This window comes from Cucurbita pepo, chromosome 12 (assembly GCF_057944985.1).
Source record: "Cucurbita pepo subsp. pepo isolate OVF chromosome 12, ASM5794498v1, whole genome shotgun sequence".
Classification (NCBI taxonomy): Eukaryota; Viridiplantae; Streptophyta; class Magnoliopsida; order Cucurbitales; family Cucurbitaceae; genus Cucurbita; species Cucurbita pepo.
The window spans coordinates 13470209-13491567 of NC_141809.1; the positions used below are offsets into that span (position 1 = coordinate 13470209).

Consider the following 21359-nt stretch of genomic DNA (forward strand, 5'->3'; position numbering starts at 1 on the left):
TGAATGCTCATTTAGTTGTCAAACGCATTTGAGTTTTTCTCGCCTTGCTATACTACACGACATGAGTGACGGATGATATTGAAATAGAGAGGGTGTTTGGAAGCACCACCAAAAAAAAGAGGAAATTAGTGCTGTATGGTTGGTTCCTCTGTTGTCACCGGGGAACTCTTGGTGAGGGACATGCTAGCGGATTCACCATGTAGGAGTATGATGATAAGACGACTCATTATTATTGGGATTACTTCCGAATTTGAGAGAGCAAAAGGAGAATGAAATTACCGAACATCTCTTTTCCAATCTTTTCAATTCTCGATAGATTGATATGGTAGATAAGTACTTTTTCTGTCGGACATAAATCGTCTCATCCTCAGAAATGACTTTTACCAAGAAGACAGAACTATGGTTAATAAGGTGGCAATTTGTACTTCCTTATTAAATGAGCTAATTGTGGCAGTAATGTTTTTAAATAAATTGATGTTCAATCACGCTTCAAATGGTATGAAGGTGTACATGATGAATTTCCCTCACATAGATTACTCAAAATTTCTGGGTTTTTGTTCAAAATCCTTGCTTGAAATGACAAATAAACAAGGCTTAGATGATTGAGCTGCACAAGCGCTGGATCGATCTGTAAGTAAACATGGATGATTATCAATCCATTGAAGCTTTGTACCTAGTTGTTGACCTTGGCAACCCATCAAATATCGACTTAGTGACCATTGCAGTTGAGAGTGCTTGAAGATCTGTTTTCAAACTCCAAGATGTAGACCACATGGATGAGGAAGAGTTACCTTTTTCTGTGTCCTGCAAATTACATGTGCTTGATGATCTTCTTCCACCAATCATCATCCCATTACTACCTATAAACGAGCCTCCTCCCACATTATCTGTTGAAATGGGTGTCAATTTACTCACTTCAGTAACCCCATTTGATGTAGCATTGATTCTTGAAGCCCCATCCAGTCTCACATCCAAGTTCTTCGTTGTCATTGAAAAACATTCACCATTGCTGATGTAAGTCTTATTGAAAACGCTATCTGCTGCAATGGAGAAGTCCGCCATGGATTTCTGGCGTCTCCTCACCAGTTTTTCACTCCCTTTGGTCGAGTCGATTGCTCCGTACGGAGCGGAAATTATATCGGTGAATTCAACGTTTTCAAAATGAAAACCATTTGCAAAGCTTCTTGATTTTCTATGGCGGTTTTGATGAGTAGTAGTAGTAGTCCCCCCATGGTCGAATTCCCCTTTTCTGTAGGCAGTGGTTTCACTGGTTGTTGGAATGTTCGCATGATGAGCTTCCAAAGGAGCCTTGAGTTTGGTGGATTTGATTCTCAGTGATTGGAATGAGTCCAACAGATTAAAGGACATGAACCGAGTTGCATTTCCCTCACAATTACTGTTCCTGTAGAAGCTCACACATGAGCAGAGATATTACGGGGAATATTATATGCATATGAATATCCCCACACAGCAAATAACCAACTTCAAAGCAAAATCATGCAACCTAATTAATTATATAATTGTTTTCGGTGGTGGGTACTCCAAGTTATGTCTCTATCAACCAGTTACTAATTGCCAAATTGACAAATGATTTGACAAATGAGTGACAAATGTAATCAAGGATCAACTCGAGTGAGTGGTAGGAGAACTAATTTTTAGATGGGTCAAGAGATTAGATTTACAAGTACTAGAAGAAGAATATGAGATTTGGAGAAAGAAACGAAACATTCTTTATAAGAGTGTAGGACCTCTTCCTAGAGCACGTTTTAAAACTTTGAGGGGAAGCCTGAAATGAAAAGTCTAAAGAGGAAAATATTTGCTAGCGATAGCGGTAGACTTGGGTGATTACTGGAAATCAGATTAGATTGGCACTAATTGAGAAACTCTCAATATAACAAAAATGAAACAGTTTAGGTGGGAATCAAGTTGAACTATGCTCAAATTGACAAATGAGTGACAAATGTAATCGTAATCAAGGATTAACCTGAGTGAGTGGCAGGAGGAGAATCAAATTTTAGGTGGGGATCAAGAGATTAGATTTACAAGTACTAGAGGGAGAATGTGAGATCTTGGAGAACGGAATGAAACATTTTTTAGAAGGGTGTGGACCTATCCCTAACACACGTTTCAAAACCTTGAAAGGAAGACTGAAGTGAAAAGTCTACAGAGGACAATATTTACTAGCGGTAGGCTTGGGCGATTACTGGAAATCAGATTAGATTGGCACTAATTGAGAAACTCTCAATATAACAAAAATGAAACAGTTTAGGTGGGGATCAAGTTGAACTATGCCCAAATTGACAAACGAGTGGCCGGAGGAGAATCAACTTTTAAGTGAGGGATCAAGATATTAGATTTACAAGTACTAGAGGGAGAATGTGAGATCTTGGAGAAGGGAACGAAACATTTTTTATAAGGGTGTGAGACCTATCCCTAGCACAGGTTTTAAAATCCTTGAAGGGAAGCCTGAAATGAAAAGTCTAAAAAGGACAATATTTGATAGCGGTAAACTTGGACGATTACCGAAAATCAGATTAGATTGGCACTAATTGTAAAGCTCTCAGCCTAACGAAAATGAATGAAGCAGTTTACACTATTCACGTATGAAACCAGAGAGAAAACAAACCTGGAAATGTCAAGATCCTTGGATAAGTGAGGAGAAGGGAACTTTCCAGGAGTTGGAATCTGTAGAGATTTGAGAGCAAACATTTGATGGTCTGTAACCAATGCATTCATTCTCTTGATGTCCGAGACCTAATATATATACATAATTATGTTGTTACGAAACGCATAGAACATATCTGATAGATTGTGATCGGAGTTGAGGGTAATCGTGATATGATAAATCATGAGAAGCAAAAAATCTTTTGTAAAACAATTTAAAATTTGAAGTTCTACTTATTTTAGGTATTACTTTCTGCATTTAAATCCAGAATATGTGAACAACGTCCTCCAATGTCAGATGTAGATCAACTTTAATCAACAAAGCAAGACACGAAAGAAACGAACAAATCAACAATAAACAATCTCAGAGCATAATTACCTCGACGCCGTACTTGATGGCAATCCCGGCAAGAGTATCGTACTTTGAAACAGGGTGCTCGATGTAGCCGACGCCTGAAAACAATGAAATCGACGACAAATCTGTAGAGCTCGGTTCATCGATGTCCATGTTATTTTGCGTCCGATTCATACCACCGTTGCTATGAAGAAGATTGCAATCACAATTTTCGTCGTAACTTCCCCTTCCTTTTTCCATCCGCTCCTCTCAAATTCACAATCCAAAATCCATCGATAAACAGAACGAGGTGAAAAATGAGATCTAGAATAAACAGAACGAGGATTTAAGAGGAACAATAATCGCGTGCGTCATGGAAGAATTTTCAAAACTAGCAGAAAACGGAAATCGAGAGATCGCTCAACGTATTCTATAATCTTCTCAAGGATAAATGTGGTGCAAAATCCTCGAAAATTTCATCTGGATCAACGTCGTCCCCAAATTTTCCGGGAAAGAGAAAGAAACTAACCTCATTTTCCTCCGTTCATCTCCAATCACAAACGAATTTCATGCACTTACATTGCACTCTTCCATCAAATTCAACAAAGATTTTCGACTCATCCGATTATTTTGTTGTGTTCACCAGAATTGCGATTCAACAATGGCGTAAAATTTTCCCGCGCCCTTTTTATATGTTTGGAAATCAATGTTGGTTTTAAATTGGACAACGCAATCCAAGCCTCACATTTGGCAATTTTGTAAAATTAATTTATTTTTAGTATTTAAATTATTTAAATATTTTAAAAATGCAAATTACAAATTTTAGGAGAACTTACCATTAAAATAGTCAATTAGCCATTTGTGAAGGTTATATAATATATAGCAATGGCTATGCTTAAAAAAAGTAAAAACATTATTTTATTCAAAAATATTTTATAATTATATTAAAATATAAATATTGAATTGATAAAAATACCATAAACTTAAAAAAAAAAAATACCCTTATTTTCTATGGAAATGGAAATCATTTTAAAATATTTTTAAAATACTCTTAAAATTTTAAAAGTATAATTAATACTTTTAACTTTTTAAAATAGTAAAAAATACTCTTATGGTTGATACCACATTTCAAAAATACTTCCCAAAAATTATATATCTTATTATTAATCAAGAATGTATAGAGCTAGAACGACTCTCAGAAATTACAAATACTAATTTGTTAAGAATTAATCGGATTGAAGCTATAACATCATCATTCGCTGGAAGTGAAATATATGCGAGATTCAGGTCATAATTTGTATCAATTAAACAAATGATTTAGGTCATAATTTGTATCAATTAAACAAATAGTTGGTATATCGGGTAACCCCGTCATAAATTCCACCCAGATATGTTTGCAGATGAGATAATTGTCTCTTCAACATAGCGGCATCCTTTTCGGAAGACGGATGAGTCCCTCTATCTTTTGTTATGTTCTCAAGTTCCTGAACTTATGAAGTCTTGTTTCGATAGTAGACTAATTTGTAACATCCCCCGAACCATTTTTTATTAATGACACCGAGCCCTTGTTGCAGTCCGGGCTATTGATTCCGCTGCTTTATTTTAAAATTAAGTTTGGAGATAATCTATAAATGATAAGTTTTGATTTCTATATAAAATTCTAAAAAAATATATACTTTAAAGATAAATGGTAAACTTTGATGAAAGTAATAGTGCAATATTTCTTGAAGTAAGAACATGAGAGATGGGAGAAGTCGCAAATTTGAACTAAAAAGGAAGAATATAAATTTAATTTTTTCCTGATATGGGAGAAGTTGCAAATTTGAACTAAAAAGAAAGAATATAAATTTAATTTTTTCCTGATATTCTTTCCTTTCCGGTCAGGAATAGAGAGAGAAAACTGGAAAGATCAAGAATTGGGAGAAATCTCGGAACAACTGAATCAAATCTAATTTAAATAACTAAATCAAATCTAATCCTAACCGTTCCATTGACATAAGACAAAAGATGGCTGAAATCAAGAGCAAATGCAAAGGAATCCCCAAATCTAAATTTATATCATTGTTATAATTGGGGAATTGAAATGTACAGTAATGTTCTATAAAAATCAAAGACAAAAAAACATCTACAACTTCCAAATTCATCATTGTTGAATGGGCATATGAACAAGTATACATTTAAATTACAAATATTAACAAGAATGAAAACTATATACGAAATTGACTCTTTCGAATGAAAGCGTCTTCAGAAATGCAAAAAACGAGGAAAGATACGAAACTCGGTAGCATTAGTACCTCATCCCATCATCCAAAGCAAGAATGCAGCTATGATTTAATGATACAAAATTTCGATCGCAAGCATCATATAGAATCTGATTCTGTAACCTGAGTAAGAACAGTGTCGAAAAGTTAAGGCACCGTTTGATAATTATTTGGTTTTGAAGTTAAGCCTATAAACATTACTCCCACTTTCAGTTCTGTTTTGTTGTCAAAAGTTCAGGAGTGTTTTCAAAATGAAAGCAAAAATATTAGAAAATAGAAAACATAATCAAACAGATCCACATCACAATTACAATGAACATTTTAACACTGTGCTCCAAATTTCAATTGATTATGGCCAATAATTTTTCTTCTTTTTCCAAGTAGGAGAATTAAACAGTGACACCAAGTGGCTAAGAGGCTATGATAAAGAAAATTCAAAGAGAAGCAGGAAAAGGGGGATATGTACTAATTACCGAGTAAAATCTCAAGCTTCAACCAAGATATTGAAGTAACACCCCGTCATTTCCGAGCACAAATCCTTTCTTATCGTTTATAAACCTGCGGAGATGTAAATAGATTAAAATCGAAAATTTGTGAAGGTAAATCGAAAGTACAGAATTCATGCTCACTACTAAACTCATCGCCCTAAATTTCTTTGGCAAAATTATAGTACAATTGCATTGTTTTTGCAGCCTGATCGGAAGAGTTGGGCTTTTCTTGGCAACACAACTTGATATTATTCTAATGCCAAGTGTGAGAAAGCACTTCAAGTGTTTTAAAAAAATAATATTGTTTTCAAGTATGTAACTAAGCACTATGAAGTTTCTGAAAAGTGCTTTTAACATGATAAGAACATTTTTCACCCCCCAAAATTGATCTGAAAGACCCTAAAGAAGAAGCAAGGTATAGATCTATTCAGACCCTAAAGAAGAAGCAAGGTATAGATCTGATAGACCAAGTTCACCCCTATCAGATATTGTGAACGCTGGGTCTCCAAAAGGGTAGATTGTGAGATCCCACGTCGGTTGGAGAAGGGAATAAAACACTCCTTATAAGAGTATGGAAACATCTCCCTAACAGACGCGTTTTAAATCCTTGAGGCTCACGGCGATATGTAACGGGCTAAAGCGGACAATATCTGCTAGCAGTGGGCGCGCAGTGAGCTTGGACTATTACAATGGTTCTTCTTCTTACACTTTATTCATCAATCAGAGAGAGACAGCCATAGAAAGAGAATTCATAAAGGGATGATCTATGAATAGGAGGTAGTTTCAAATTTCAAAAATTGTAAAACAAACTCAAGTTTATAGTATGATCATACTCACTTTACAGAGTAAAGGTTGGCTGCAATATTGTCAGCTGCTTTATCACGGGTCCATGTCCTGCCACCATTTGTAGTTTTCAGAAGTACTCCACTTCCTCCAGCTGCCCAAGCCTCTTCCTGTACAGCACGTGTAATCAAAAACTAGATAATCATATTGAGGCTTCTGTCTGGCCCTTCCCTTATGTAATTGTTTATGCAAATCAACGAAATTCATTAAGTTCAGCCTCCAAGAAGGTCAATTTTAGCAATTTACAACAAAGAAATTTCATATTTCTATCTTAATCACAATATTAGCAGAAGTCTTCGAGTATGAATGCAGACGCAGAAAAGTATAGGCATGTCAATGATCTTGAAAGATTACCTGTGAACGAAAACCAACATCTAATATGCCAAAACCTCGGCTTTGAACTGGAACTTCTTCAAACTCCTCACTGATCTGTTATATTAAACATATTGACTTCAACAAGCAGATAATATATAACATGAGTTGGCTGAGAGGTCTAGCTGAAATTCTGGGAAGTAACAGTGTAGATATATCCTATACAATGACAGTCTAAAACTTACTTGTCACTCTATTTTCAAGAAAATCATGAATATGAAGAAAAATTAGTTCTGTTCAATCACTATGTTTTCATCCAAGAAAAGTTTCTAATAAAAGCATATCTAAAAAGCATCGTGTTTATAGGATTCCACTATTGAGTTATTATGCAGCCAAAAGCCTGAAGCTCCAACCTCATATAAAATATTCAATGCTTGAGTAACTAGTAGGAGAAAAAGGAAAAGATTCTTCCTAAAGGTTAAAATCAAACCACATTGCAACTCTAAACCATTCTTCATATTTTCCATTAGGGTGGCTGGACTAGAAACGCAAATGAACGGTCCTCAACTTTACTTACCCCTGTCCCTTTACTAAGAAAAAGTCCTCCTCCACGAACAAGAAGCCAAAGACCACCATCAGCTCTCCACCCCATATTCTGAATCCTCCTTGCAATAGCTCTATTATGTGGCTGCCAGAATGGCTGGCATTGCAAATAAAACCAAGTTTTTAAGTCGTACAAATATGGCGATTAAGCCCCCACAAGAAACTCATCACTCAACAGTTTATTTAGCAGGAGCAAACTGCCTTCACAACCAGTTGAAAGCAATACACTTAGAAGTAGAGAGACAAAGAGTAAAAGAAATACAGAAGTTAAACCTGCCCAGGCTCCCAGGTGAGATAGAAGTTACCACGACTTGAAACAGCTACATAACGCCCATCAGGAGAGCGATTGACAGTGTTAAAGGTTCCAGTGTAATAGCTTGCACCACTTATACCACTAGAAACGGTTCTGAAAAAGGTAAAGAAACCATATTAGCATTTCATAATAGGGATTGAATTTTTCCTTTTAATGAGCTAAACTAGTGAACTGTGGCCCAAATGATTCCCTGTCACAAGCAGCCAGTAAAATCTTATCAGTTATCAGCCTATGAATTATTCCATGATGATTTCAAGGTTAAATTCTAAACGAGGCTTTTGTCTTAAACACTAATAGAATAGAAAATTCTCTCCTGCCGAAACTCACCTATTAAGAGTGGCAGAAACAGTCTCCTGAACTGCAGCCTTCCAGTTATAACCCTTGTTTGATGTAACATAAATTGCACCTTCATCAGTAACCATCTCTGCACTTTTGTCTCCAGTTGCTTTAATGTAGACCTGAAGGTTTTATAGTAGAATTACCCACTTTAGAGTTTAATATAAGCACTTTCTGGCAGAAACGAACAGATTAATTTATACCTGTAGATATACTTAAAACAACCAAAATTTCCATCTTAATTTGTAACGAGCACATGTCACAGCTCAAGCCTACAGCTAGCAAATATTGTCCTCTTTGGGTTTTTCCTTCTAGGCTTCCCCTCAAGATTTTAAAACACGTCTGTTATAGAGAGGTTTCCACAACCTAATATTTCGTTCCCCTCTCCAACAACGCATTTTTTATTGTTGTGAATAATAGGTTCGTGCCCCTATGGTCTTAACTTACTTAGCGACATGAAATGAGCATTATAACTACAATTGCTAAAGAAAAGGCTAAAGCGTATCATTCAACCGACCAAGCATTTGAGGAAAGTCTAAAAATAGAACAAACTAAAATTCAAGCATGGTCATAATGAAATAGTAATTTACCATATCTCCAGGAAGCTGAGCGCTAAGAGGTATCCTTTCCCAACTTTCTCCAGCATCCGAAGTGTACAACAGAATTGCAGGCTTGCCAACAATCCATCCTTCCTTTCCTTTGAAGCTAATAGCATTAAACCGGTAGTTAAAGTCTTCTTCTTCAGCCGAGGGTATTGAACGTGGAGCCCATGTTCTTCCACCATCTTTCGTCTCTAAAATGGTTTGCCTAGTCCCCAAAAGGAAGCCTGCATTGGTCTGTAAGTGTCAAATGATTTCATGGCATATTATTGGCGAACGAGAAATTACAAATTACAACAGTCAGGAGCCTTTACAAAATCCGTAATCCCCAACAATGTAGATAAGAACATATGAACAAAAAATGAACATCAGAAATGTAGATAAGAACATATGAACAAAAAATGAACATCAGAAATTTCTTTCCACAAATTCAAGTAGTCACCAAATCCCCAACTCGCTACCCCCAAAAAAATTCTTGATGAAGAAACTGATATAAAAATAATTGGAAAGCTTCACAAGACCAGCTTAACTTAACTATAATAGAGTTCAAGTCCTAAGAGACGACAATACAACAGACAATTAAACGTTCTAATAACTGTTCAATGTACAAATGCTCATAAACTCCAGATGTTTCCAACAATTAATTACAATGAGCAGTGAGCTCCCAAATTGCGACTCGAAAAAATCGGAGCAAAAGAAAAACAAATACAAAATTCTCGTGCATTTCTTAATCAATGAACAATCAGGAAAAAGAAAACCAAAGCAATCGAAACTAACCACGGTCCAAATCATCGGGCACAAAAGCAATGTCGAGAAGGACAACACCAGGATCTATAGGAAGGTAAAGTCTCTCCCACTCCGATAGAGATTCTTCAGACTTCGCCGGTGGTACGGGGGCAGTAAACGGAGAAAGCGACAGAGAGACCGTGGCCGCCGTCTCAGCAACAAACTGGCGGCGATTGATGGAAGTATTCTGAAGAGAGGCTTTGGGAGTGGTTGAAGAGAGGGAATGGCGTGGAGAGGAGGAAGCAAAGAGAGAGGAGGACCATGAAGGTTTGAGGAGTTGTTGCAGAGTCGCCATTGTAGAGAAAAGGAAAGGAGCAGAGAAGAGTTGGCCGACCTCTTATCTCTCACGTTATCCAAAACAATTTCTCTCAACGGCTTCGCGGGTGATTTTGAAGCGTCGTGAAACGCAAATAGATCATTTTTAAAGGACTAAATCTATAAAATAAGAAAGCACAGAACATATGGGGATGTAGCTCAGATGGTAGAGCGCTCGCTTAGCATGCGAGAGGTACGGGGATCGATACCCTGCATCTCCAATTCATTTTATTTTTCTCCAAATTGTTTGTCAAAGAGTGTTTCGCTGGTTTTACATGTGAAATTATATTTAAAAAAATAGTGAGTGAATTTTGATAAGATTTACATAAAAAAATGGTCAAATTTAAAGGTAAAAATTAGTTTTTTCCTCCTAATTAAAAATAGCTATCGAAGACTTATTTATATATAAGAAAGTAAAGTGGTTAATATAACAAAAACAAGGAGATTTTGAGCTTTATTTTAAATGAAATTAAATAAAAAATAGTTACAAATTACTTATAATTCACTTAATTATGAAAATTTAAATTTTAAATTAGACTATTTAATCTCCACAGGTTGAAATTAATATTGGCTAAAAAAATAATGATCATAACAATATAAAATATTTTATATATTTTTTTAAAAATCAAATCCTTCTTTCTAGAAGGTGGTTGACCTTAATATATCCATGTAACGACCCAAATCCACCCGATATTGTCCTATTTGAGCTCTCCCTTGGAGGCTTCCCCTCAAGGCTGGTTTTAAAACGCGTCTACTAGTAGAAGGTTTCCACACCCTTATAAATGGTGGTTTGTTCTCCTCCCTAACCAATGTGGGACATCACAATCCATCTCCTTTCGGGGCCCAGCGTCCTCGCTGACACTCTTTTCTTCCTCCAATCGACGTAGAACCGCCTCCAAATCCACCCACCCCCTTTGGGGCTCAGCGTCCTTACTGGCACACCGCCTCGTGTCTACCCCCTTCGGAAAACAGCGAGAAGGCTAGCACATTGTTTGGTGTTTGGCTCTAATACCATTTGTGACGACCCAGATCCACCGCTAGCAGATATTGTCCTCTTTGGTATCAAATGATAGTTGAGGGGGGTAGACATCCCAAAGAAGACAATATCTGCTAGCAGTGTATCTGGGTCGTTACAATATATATATATATATATATATATATATATATATATATATATATATTAATTGAAAATTTTACATTTATGACATATTTGAGTTTTATTTTTTATTTTTTAACATGGGTTAAATTATATACATTGAATTAATATGATTAAATCTTTGTCAAATTTAAAAAACAGATATTTTTTCTTTTCATTATTATTATTATTTGAGGAAGTACACGTACTTAATTTTGGTTGGTTAGATAAGAACTTAAAATATTATTTTAATTAATTTTTTTTTTTTAATAAATCACACGGTCTTCTCCTGTCACCCAATCAAATAACACATAAGCCGCCTAACATTCCATATCCAAAGAACCAAAAGGGAAAAAAAATATAAATAAATAAATATATACACACGCCTTTGGATTTTATTCCAAATTCCCAATAAATAAATTAATATTGCTTCCAAAAGTCAGATCACAGTCAACGATGGAAACTCCATCAAAACAATCTTGGCGCAATGGACGGTCCAGATGAAATGGCAGACCACAATTAAAAAATGACCGAAACGACACTTCATATTTGCGCCCCACTAAGTCCAATTCCAAAGAAACGACGTGAGGGCCTCGATCCGACAGTGTCGTAAAGCATCCCTTCTTCTTCTTCTTCTTCTTCAACAACGTGAAGGCTACCACTAAATAAATAAATAAATAAATAAATTCCAATTTCTGTTTGTTATAAAAGGCAAATGAAAATTTGAAATCTGCAAAAATAACAAATTGAAACTCAGACGATCAAGCCGAGTGTCTTAAAATGATGCCACGTGGTTACTTATTGGCTTTGGTCGCCGCCGTGCTCTGTTTTGAAGCCGCCGCCGCCGCCGGTGAGTTCAACTACGGCGATGCTGTGGATTTGAGTTTCTTGTATTTGGAAGCGCAAAGGTCCGGTAAACTTCCGGCGGACCGCCGTGTTAAGTGGCGGGGGGATTCTGGTCTTAAGGATGGTCTTGCACAAGGAGTAAGTTTTCCGGCCATAAAATTGGTTTTTATTTATTTTCTATGGCGCCATTTTTTAAATTAATTTTATATTAACAGGTGAATTTAGTGGGAGGGTACTACGACGCCGGAGACAATGTGAAGTTCGGGCTGCCAATGGCGTTCGTGACGACAATTCTTTCATGGGGAGCCATTGATTTCAAGAAGGAAATTACAGATCTGAACCATATGGACAAAGCTTTGAAGGCCATTAAATGGGGCACTGATTACTTGATCAAGGCGCACCCTGAGCGCAACGTGCTTTGGGCACAGGTCGGCGATGGCGCCTCCGATCACTTCTGTTGGCAGCGCCCCGAGGATATGTCCACTCCCCGAACAGCTTACAAGCTCGATGAGTCCCATCCTGGCTCCGACCTCGCCGGTGAAACCGCCGCCGCCTTGGCCGCCGCTTCCATTGCTTTCAAAACTTACAACTCTTCCTATTCCGATCTCTTGCTGGTTCATGCTAAAGAGGTTCGATCATTATCCCATCCGCTCGAGAATCATGATTTTTCTTTTTAATTAGCTAACGTGGGATTACTACTCTCAATATAGCCTTCCTTTGAAGCCTCTTTCTTTGAAGCTTTTGAACAACCTCCTCTTAATCGAGGCTCGACTTTTTTCTAGAGCACTTGAACAACGTGCATCATTTGTTCCACATTTGAGTCACCTTTGATTACACCTTTGAGGCTCACAATGTCATCCCTCGAGGCCTCCTTCTTTGGAGCACTCGAACAGCCCTTAATCGAGACTCGACCCTTTCTCTAGAGCCCTCAAACAAAGAACATCATTTGTTCGATATTTGAATCATCTTTGACTACATCTTCCAAGCTCACAACTTTTTTTTTTTTTTTTTTATTAAATACTTAAATTCTATTGGCATGACTAAGTTAAAAGCATAACTCTGATATCATGTTAGTATTTCTGGTAAACTCATGATCTTCCCGTTTGCTTGCAGCTTTTCACGTTTGCAGACACGTTTAGAGGATTATACGACGATTCGATCCCATGTGCTGCAGACTTCTACAGTTCATCTGGATATTGGGTAAGAAATGAAATTTGAATTCCTCTTTCCTCTGGTTTTTCAATTCCTCATACGTTTTATTTACAAAATTGAAGGATGAACTGCTGTGGGCGGCGGCGTGGTTGTTCAGAGCCACCGGAGATGAATATTACTTGAAATACACGGTAGATAAAGCGGTGTCGTTCGGTGGAACTGGATGGGCAATGAAGGAATTCTCTTGGGATAACAAATACGCCGGCGTTCAGGTTCTTCTAACCAAGGTGTTGTTGGAGGGACGCGCCGCCGCTTATGAGTCGACGTTGAAGCAATATCAGGCGAAAGCCGACTATTTCGCTTGCGCTTGTCTTCAAAAGAACGATGGATTCAATATCAATAAAACTCCCGGTAAGCCAATGTCCGATCGCCGGGAAAAAAACTTGTTCTGTTTTAGTAGCTAATTCTCGCCGGAAAATTACGCAGGTGGGTTGATGTACGTCCGGGAATGGAACAATATGCAATACGCCTCCGCCGCTGCATTCCTCATGGCGGTCTACTCCGTCTACCTCTCCGATGCCAACGCTAAGCTCACTTGTCCCGACGGCGTCTTCGAGCCTAAAGAACTCCTCAACTTCGCGCAATCGCAGGCCGATTACATCCTCGGCAAAAACCCTAACTCCATCAGCTATTTAATCGGCTACGGATCGAAATTTCCCCAAAAACTCCACCACAGAGGCTCTTCAATCGCTTCGATTTTCTCCGATCCCTCTCCAATCGGCTGCGTTCAAGGCTTCGATTTCTGGTACCATCGCCCTCAAGGAAACCCTAATGTTCTTCACGGCGCTCTCGTTGGTGGTCCGGACAAGAACGATAGATTCGATGACGATCGATCGGAGTATGAACAAACAGAGCCTACTCTCACCGCTTGTGCTCCTCTGCTTGGCCTCTTCTCCAAATTGCAGAGCTCTGTTAATGGCTACCGTATTCCTGGTAATTCAGATTAGGATTTGATTTTAGGGTTTCGTTTGTGTGAATTTCTTGGCTGATTTCATTTTCGTCCTTCGAAACAGGATCCCGGGGAAATCCGCCGCCAGTGAAACCTGAAGAGAAATCGCCCAACGCAAATGCCCCTGTTCCAGTAGGTGAGCAAAAAAAGACGGATTAACAAGTTTAATATTGTTCTTCGTGTTCTTCGTGTTCTTGAATAAGATCTTGTGATTCATTGCAGGGGCTCCAGTGGAGTTCATCCACACAATAACAAGCACATGGATGGTGAGCAAGGAGAGCTATTACAGGCACCAAGTGAAGATCAAGAACACATCAGGAAAGCCAATCTCCGATCTAAAACTGCACCTCGAAAATCTCTCGGGCCCTATTTGGGGACTGTCTCCGACACAACAAAAAGGGATTTACGAGCTTCCGCCATGGCTGAGATTGCTTCAGCCTGGCTCTGAGTGTGTCTTCATCTACATCCAGGAAGGTCCTCAGGCTAAGGTCACTGTTTCTAGCTACCATTAACGAACGCTGAATTTTCCTTCCAAATTGGCTTTAAAAAAAATCAACTAAAACAAGTTCTTCATCGTAACGATGTGTTTTTAAATGAATTTGTTTTTTTAGTGAGAAAGTGAGAAGATTTCCTATGTAGAGATTTTCTTGTAATGTAAAGATTTGATGCTTTTGATTTGGTATAGTGTGGTTTGATTCACGGAGAAGTGTTTTGGCTAGGATGAACGGCTAGTCTCGTAATATTCTCGATTTCAATTCTATGTCATATGACCTCGAAACTGGTTGAGGATTATTGAAAGGAGTAGTCCCACGTTAGTTAACGAGGAGGAAGATTATTGGTTTATAAGTAAAGAACATTGTCTCTACTGGTACGAAGTTGAGAAACGAAAAGGAAAACTATGAAAACTTATGCTCAAAGTGTGCAATATCACGTGAATATGGCAGAGAGTAAACTAATATTATCATAATTTCCAATGGAATTTGAGAATTTTTAAAGATTTTGATTTTTCTAAAACTTTGAGGCGGACGACAATACTTAACGGGCTAAGCCAGCTAGCGATAGGCTTGAATTGTTATAAATGATATCAAAGCCAGACATCGAAACATTTATGATAAGGGTATAGAAACCTCGCATGAATTTAAACCTTTTATTTAAAAAATAATATAAGATTAAATGGAAATATATGGTAAAAGTTGCCTTTGATGGACATTTTTTTTCTATACATGGTCATATTTATTAATGGTTTTAACATAATTTTCATCACGAAATTTAATTATGGATAGTTGTTACGTGTGAGCTGTCCGCATTGAAATTACTCTTTTTTTTCTAAACATTTTGGAACCTTATTATTATTCATTAATCCATACTTTTTTAGCATTTTACAATAATAGCCCTTCCTCTCCCTTCAATTATATTTTATAATTATTTTCTAACATAAATTATATTTTAAAGCAAATAAACATCCTACTAAATTCAATAATATTTTATAAAAATTTATAATATAATACTTAAAAAAATAGCACAATCTAACTGAGAGCACTCTTAAGTCTACACTTTGAAAGTTCTTATAGAGACATTCTTTTATGTTGTTGTTCTTACAGAGAGATGCTTTTACATTCATATATTCTTAATCCAAAATGGCAAAGGGTTTCGGAGAGGAAATGTTCCATTTTTTAGGGTACTCTCAAGAACATATCCAGTGGAGACAAGGTGGAGTCTGTAGTAGGAGTGTATATGGGTCGAATTGGGTTGGGAGAGAAAATGTTCCTGGTTTTTTAGGGTACCCTCGATGCTCTTTTTTTAAGGTACTCTCGAGAACATATATGGGTCGAATTGGGTTGGGAGAGAAAATGTTCCCTGTTTTTAGGGTACCCTCGATGCTCTTTTTTTAGGGTACTCTCGAGAACATATCCCGTGGAGACAGAGTGGGCTGGGGTCTATAGTAGGAGCGTATATGGGTTGAATTGGGTTGGGAGAGAAAATATTCCTTCTTTTTTCTTCTTTTTTAAGGTACCCTAAAAAACAGATCCACAAAAGATGGGGTGGGACGTAGAGATGTACATGAGTCGGATTGAGTTGGGTTAAGTAATTTTTTTGGTACCAACCCAAGTTTAGAAATGGGGTGGGACATAGAGATGTACATGAGTCGAGTTGGGTTGGGTTAAGTAATTTTTTTGGGACGAACCGAAGGGTTAGTTGGATTCATAACCGAATACAACTCCAAAATTTTTCACACCATAAATCTCTCCCAATTTCCAATTCACGAACTAAAAAGCGCCCTCGTCGTTGGGCCAAAGAGCGCCCAAAATCTCGCTCTCCCAAAGAGCTAATCTAACAACGCCTCTATCTATAGACATTTAAAATAATAATAATAATAATAATAATAATAATAATTAAATAATTTTTTTTTTTAAATTTTTAGGTTCTGTTTCGAATAAAAATACTCTCACTATTTAGATATTGTACTATTTCATTTTTTAAATTCTAATTTAGTAAAAATAAAAATTTTCGATAAAATTGTGTAATAAATTTAAATAAAATCATTCTAATTTTGGTAACATTACTATAATTTTGCGTGGGCCAGTGATCGATTGAATTGATATTATGAATACCCTTAAAGAAATTGTTGATATTTCGGAAATATAATTTATAATTATATCAAAATTAATCATGATAAATTCAATAAAAAAATTTAAATATTGATATCGATTAAGATATATCAAATAAAAAATAAAAAATTGCATTTAATTTTATATCTATTTAATTATCTAATTTTAAAAATTATTTATACATTTTTTTTAGAATTTTTGTATTTAATAGATTTATTTAAAATAAATTAAAGATTTGTTAATTTAAATAAATAATTGGGGGACTAAATTTGTTAATTTAAGATTTGAGAAGGTTCATTCGCCTATTTAATCCTTCATTTCTGCTATCCTTCTTCTCACAATCTCCCACTCTCTCTATTTAGTTTTTTCTTCCTCTGCCACCGTCGCCATGTCTCTCCTCTCCGATCTCATCAATCTTAACCTCACGGACACCACCGAGAAGATCATTGCCGAATACGTATGGTGAGTATTCTATCTCTCAATCGCTTTATCTCTTTTTTTATTGTGATTATTGCCGGTTTTCTTTATTTTTGTTTTTCTTCTTGCAGGATCGGAGGATCGGGACTCGATTTGAGAAGCAAAGCTAGGGTACGCGCTGATTCTTGTTGCATTTTCCGACTTTGGATCAGATTCTGTTTTTGATGATGATTATCGTGTTGGCCTCTGTTTTCTGTTTTCTTGCTTTAATCGATTTTGCGTTTCAGAGTTCGGAATCGATCTGGAGAGTTTTTTTTTTTTTTTGACGTTTCAACTCGTTTGGAAAATTGTTGGCGGAGATCATTTTCTTCAGATTTCGAATGTTTCTCTCTCCGATCGTGCTTGGTTTCTGTCTGTTTCAAATCGTTTGAAAATAATCGGTGCAGATTTCAAATGTTTCTCTCGATTATTATCTATCTTCGAATTTTTCCTTGAATCGATCATATTTTGAGAGTTCTTTTCGAGAGATTGTTCTTGCTGTATCAATTCGTTTGAGAAATTACAGCACACATCATTTCTTCAGTTTTCGAACGTTTCTCTATTTTTTTCCTTGGAATTTGAAATCAGCTGTACGTTTGGATAGTTTTCTGGTGACATTTTCTTTAGCATTTATTCGCGAAGGATTTCCAGTTCATTACGGATATTTTCTTCACATTTCGACGTTTGATTTGAGTTCGAAATAGGTCGCTCTTTTTTAAAGCTTTTCCGTACAAATTTTGATGCACAATCGACTCGTTCGAAAATGTCCGTACAGATCGTTTCTTCGGTTTCTGAATGGTTTTTAAAATTTATTTTAAAATTACTTTCAGACTCTTCCGGGACCCGTGACCGATCCGGCGAAACTCCCCAAGTGGAACTACGACGGTTCCAGTACGAATCAAGCCACCGGAGACAACAGTGAAGTCATCTTACAGTATGTACAACGCCCCACCTCATTATCATATACACGTGACCATCATGCAATTGTTCACTCCGTCAGGATCGTGATCAACGATCCTGATCGAGAGTATCCAAAATTATATTGGAATATTCCACTCGATTAGCGTAGTATCTTTTTCTTTTTGTTCTTATCTTAAATTTCCACATTTAACGGCGTCAGTTTTTTTTGACTGTTAACAGACCTCAGGCGGTTTTCAAGGATCCTTTCAGAAGAGGGAACAACATCTTGGTATAGTGATCGACCGCTTTTTCCCGCTCATTGTTGGTAAATTGTTAAATACTTTTTGGTATTTTAAAAGCGGGTTGAGGGGTAATTTCGTCTTTTCGTTATTAGGTGATGTGTGATGCCTATACGTCAGCTGGCGAGCCGATTCCCACCAACACGAGATTCAACGCCGCCAAGATTTTTAGCGAGCCGGACGTTGTTGCCGAGGAACCTTGGTAATGTGACATCTTAGTATTAGTATTATTAGTGCTAAGTAAAATCTTCCGTACCACGTTTACTTATATAAAAATGAGATTAAAAATACTAAAATTATTCTGATCACTCATTTTCTTAAATACATGTTGCACGTTCTTTATATATATATATGTTCTATTTTGGAATGAGACCCATATTTAATATAAACTATCACAAATTAGTGAATGGTATTTTCCAAGTGAACGTATTGTCCACTGGTAGCAAAATCCCCATCACGATTTTCAAAGACTTTGAAGTAGAAGCTAAAATAATTCTTTATTGTCCCGTGACTACTTTTCTTAATTTTCTTTTCTTTAAAGACATTCATGATACCTCTCCGTTCCCCCGTGGAGTTGGAACTTGGAAAATGTCTTTTCTCGTGAGTGGGGTTGGTTGTTCATATGTAGAATTGCCATTTGTCAAGAGGATGTGATAAATGTTGTATTGGACTATTCATTAAAGTATGTCCACCGTCTGCTTTTGGATGGAACTCCTCCCTGCCACTATAGAATTCGATGGTTTAATGATTGTAGTAGGTAGCAATCCGCAATTTTGCGTACAAAAAAACAATGGTCCATATGTCAGCAAAAGCTATATCTTAGGCGCTTCACCATGCGTGCTTTCGCACCCATCAACCTAATTTATCACATTTCAGCACTGAGAAATTTACTATACTATCATAGATAGGTCCTATTAATTTACTTCTTCATTAAACTTCTTTGGTACTTTATAAAAGAAAAAAACAATTAGCATGAACGTAGGGTGTAGTAATACTCTTGCACATGATATTTTCCCACTGATCTGAGGTCTCTTGTCCGTTCCTTTTCTCATGATATTTTCTTTTTGCTATGTCTTATTCTAAATAGTATTTTTCAATGAATGTGATATGGGTCTAATTTATGATTTTCATCAATTCTGTAAAATTCACGTCTTGGATGTATTTTGATGGTGACAACACAGGTTCGGAATTGAGCAGGAATACACTCTCCTCCAAAAGGATACACGCTGGCCCCTTGGTTGGCCTGTCGGTGGCTTCCCAGGCCCACAGGTATCCTATATGCTGTTTGTTCATCGTCATCATAGAAAATAGGCAGGGTCTATATGATGATTGAAGTATTTGATTCTCAACTTTCTAAGATAAGTATTTATCTAATTAATCGGTGGTATGCAGGGTCCTTACTACTGTGGGACAGGAGCAGACAAGGCCTTCGGCCGAGACATCGTGGATGCTCACTATAAGGCCTGCCTTTATGCCGGAATCAACATTAGTGGAATCAATGGAGAAGTCATGCCCGGACAGGTGCGTTTCCAACATAAATCATATAACCCAACACATAATTCCCCAGTTTTTTTCTTTAAAATGATTCCCATGTTTTTTGTTTGTTCTTTATTGTGTGGACAGTGGGAATTCCAAGTCGGTCCTACCGTTGGTATTGCTTCTGGTGATCAGATATGGATCGCTCGATACATCCTCGAGGTATGATCTAACTTGAATATTAAAATACCAACTTGTTTTGTGACATCTCTTTTCTAATAACAATGGTTTATGGTGAAACAGAGGATCACAGAAATGGCAGGAGTCGTTCTCACCTTCGACCCAAAGCCAGTTCAGGTTTGTGTTAAATTCAATTAGTAGACAACTTCTTCTGTTTTGGCCCTGTCCCTGCGTGCTGCTTACACATCGAATCATTTGGGTTAATACATTGTTTGATTATTATCAACCAGGGTGACTGGAATGGCGCTGGTGCTCACGCCAACTACAGGTTTTGTTTTCTTCTGTCTTGTCGTTTGATCTGTCTGTAATAATTTGAGTTTGAGTATGGTCTGAGTATGCTCAAAGTGGGCAATATCATCTAAAAAAACCCTCGTTGTCTTGGTCGGCCTCAGCACCAAATCAATGAGAGACGACGGTGGTATTGAAGTGATCAAGAAGGCCATCGAAAAGCTGAGTTTGCGCCATAAAGAGCACATTGCTGCCTATGGAGAAGGCAACGAGAGGAGGTTGACAGGCCGCCACGAGACTGCTGATATCAACAACTTCTCTTGGGTATTATGTTGTCCAGCCCCTTTTTTAGTCATAGCACACTGTTGTGTTGTATTCATAAGCTCATAATAATGAAAAATCCCAGGGAGTTGCAAACAGAGGAGCCTCAGTCCGTGTTGGGCGAGACACTGAAAAGGCCGGCAAAGGCAAGTGTTATTCTGAAACACACCAATTTGCTTTCTCAAACGATCAAAAGGTCTTATAGTTTCTTTCTTTTTCAACAAATGTTATGTACAGGCTACTTCGAGGATCGAAGGCCAGCTTCAAACATGGATCCTTACGTGGTGACTTCCATGATCGCCGAAACAACCATTCTGTGGAAGCCCTAAACAGACTGAATCGGACGACGGCGTTGTGGCTGCAGTTTGTCTCTCCGTTTGATGCCTTTTAATTGCAGTTGATTGGTGGCTAAATATCTATTTGTTTTATGTGCATTGTGATTGTGTGTCCGGGTATTGCTTTTGAACTAGCAAACTCGAATATACCCTATTATCAAATAATTTATTTTCTTTTAAGGCTTCACTTTTTCAATCATTATTAAGATATATATATAATCACAAGTTTGAGAAATAAAAACTTAGGAATAATATAAAATCAATTACCACTCCTTACCTTTCAATTTGCCTTTGACCATCAAATGAAATGTGAATAATCCGTCTTCCTTTCTTTTGAAACAAAGAGCGCTTCTGGTTCTGTCGGTGCTTGAAACAATTTAGTCTTCTCCATAGTCAATCGAAGTCTATCTTGTGGAGGTACACAAATTGGATCAATGATCGATTTCTAGGTGTTAAACCATTTTATAATTATTAGAACTTATTTTAAAAAAATTGTTTT

General features: G+C 37.1%; 4 protein-coding genes and 1 non-coding gene across 5 annotated transcripts; 3 read left to right on the forward strand and 2 right to left on the reverse strand.

The window, feature by feature from the left end:
- Nucleotides 1-240: 240 nt before the first annotated feature.
- On the reverse strand, nucleotides 241-3638 carry LOC111806863 (uncharacterized). Its single transcript, XM_023692368.2, has 3 exons — nucleotides 3044-3638; nucleotides 2627-2754; nucleotides 241-1402 (listed from the first exon to the last, which is right to left on the reverse strand). Exons 1-3 carry the CDS (start codon nucleotides 3257-3259, stop codon nucleotides 652-654), a joined length of 1095 nt encoding a protein of 364 aa, XP_023548136.2. The 5' UTR covers nucleotides 3260-3638; the 3' UTR covers nucleotides 241-651.
- Nucleotides 3639-5026: 1388 nt separating this feature from the next.
- Nucleotides 5027-9912, reverse strand: LOC111806862 (photosystem II stability/assembly factor HCF136, chloroplastic). The gene is made up of 9 exons (XM_023692367.2): nucleotides 9531-9912; nucleotides 8745-8980; nucleotides 8146-8276; nucleotides 7779-7911; nucleotides 7480-7602; nucleotides 6945-7019; nucleotides 6585-6700; nucleotides 5733-5817; nucleotides 5027-5382 (listed from the first exon to the last, which is right to left on the reverse strand). The coding sequence occupies exons 1-8, from the start codon at nucleotides 9832-9834 to the stop codon at nucleotides 5751-5753; spliced, it is 1185 nt and encodes a 394-aa protein (XP_023548135.2). The 5' UTR covers nucleotides 9835-9912; the 3' UTR covers nucleotides 5027-5382; nucleotides 5733-5750.
- Nucleotides 9913-10002: 90 nt separating this feature from the next.
- Nucleotides 10003-10075, forward strand: TRNAA-AGC (transfer RNA alanine (anticodon AGC)). Its single transcript has one exon. It is a non-coding gene; the product is annotated as a tRNA-Ala (tRNA).
- A 1675-nt stretch (nucleotides 10076-11750) lies between these two features.
- GH9C1 (glycosyl hydrolase 9C1) lies at nucleotides 11751-14695 on the forward strand. The gene is made up of 7 exons (XM_023692366.2): nucleotides 11751-11973; nucleotides 12051-12464; nucleotides 12949-13035; nucleotides 13110-13398; nucleotides 13474-13980; nucleotides 14061-14132; nucleotides 14219-14695. Exons 1-7 carry the CDS (start codon nucleotides 11770-11772, stop codon nucleotides 14506-14508), a joined length of 1863 nt encoding a protein of 620 aa, XP_023548134.2. The 5' UTR covers nucleotides 11751-11769; the 3' UTR covers nucleotides 14509-14695.
- A 2214-nt stretch (nucleotides 14696-16909) lies between these two features.
- On the forward strand, nucleotides 16910-21040 carry LOC111806864 (glutamine synthetase nodule isozyme). Its single transcript, XM_023692369.2, has 13 exons — nucleotides 16910-17067; nucleotides 17154-17193; nucleotides 17892-17995; nucleotides 18202-18250; nucleotides 18356-18462; nucleotides 19442-19529; nucleotides 19653-19781; nucleotides 19884-19958; nucleotides 20040-20093; nucleotides 20207-20244; nucleotides 20369-20528; nucleotides 20611-20671; nucleotides 20763-21040. Exons 1-13 carry the CDS (start codon nucleotides 16994-16996, stop codon nucleotides 20852-20854), a joined length of 1071 nt encoding a protein of 356 aa, XP_023548137.2. The 5' UTR covers nucleotides 16910-16993; the 3' UTR covers nucleotides 20855-21040.
- Nucleotides 21041-21359: the final 319 nt, after the last annotated feature.

Coding starts and splice junctions, on each gene's coding strand:
- LOC111806863 (XM_023692368.2), bottom strand. CDS start 3,259: ATGGAAAAAGGAAGGGGAAGTTACGACGAAAATTGTGATTGCAATCTT. Junction 2,755..3,043: donor CCATCAAGTACGGCGTCGAG/GTAATTATGCTC, acceptor TATATATATTAG/GTCTCGGACATCAAGAGAAT. Junction 1,403..2,626: donor AAGGATCTTGACATTTCCAG/GTTTGTTTTCTC, acceptor GAGCTTCTACAG/GAACAGTAATTGTGAGGGAA.
- GH9C1 (XM_023692366.2), top strand. CDS start 11,770: ATGATGCCACGTGGTTACTTATTGGCTTTGGTCGCCGCCGTGCTCTGT. Junction 11,974..12,050: donor AGGATGGTCTTGCACAAGGA/GTAAGTTTTCCG, acceptor TTATATTAACAG/GTGAATTTAGTGGGAGGGTA. Junction 13,399..13,473: donor CAATATCAATAAAACTCCCG/GTAAGCCAATGT, acceptor AAAATTACGCAG/GTGGGTTGATGTACGTCCGG.
- LOC111806864 (XM_023692369.2), top strand. CDS start 16,994: ATGTCTCTCCTCTCCGATCTCATCAATCTTAACCTCACGGACACCACC. Junction 19,782..19,883: donor GAGAAGTCATGCCCGGACAG/GTGCGTTTCCAA, acceptor TTGTGTGGACAG/TGGGAATTCCAAGTCGGTCC. Junction 20,245..20,368: donor GGTGCTCACGCCAACTACAG/GTTTTGTTTTCT, acceptor GGTCGGCCTCAG/CACCAAATCAATGAGAGACG.
- LOC111806862 (XM_023692367.2), bottom strand. CDS start 9,834: ATGGCGACTCTGCAACAACTCCTCAAACCTTCATGGTCCTCCTCTCTC. Junction 7,603..7,778: donor TCACCTGGGAGCCTGGGCAG/GTTTAACTTCTG, acceptor TTGCAATGCCAG/CCATTCTGGCAGCCACATAA. Junction 6,701..6,944: donor ATGTTGGTTTTCGTTCACAG/GTAATCTTTCAA, acceptor CGTGCTGTACAG/GAAGAGGCTTGGGCAGCTGG.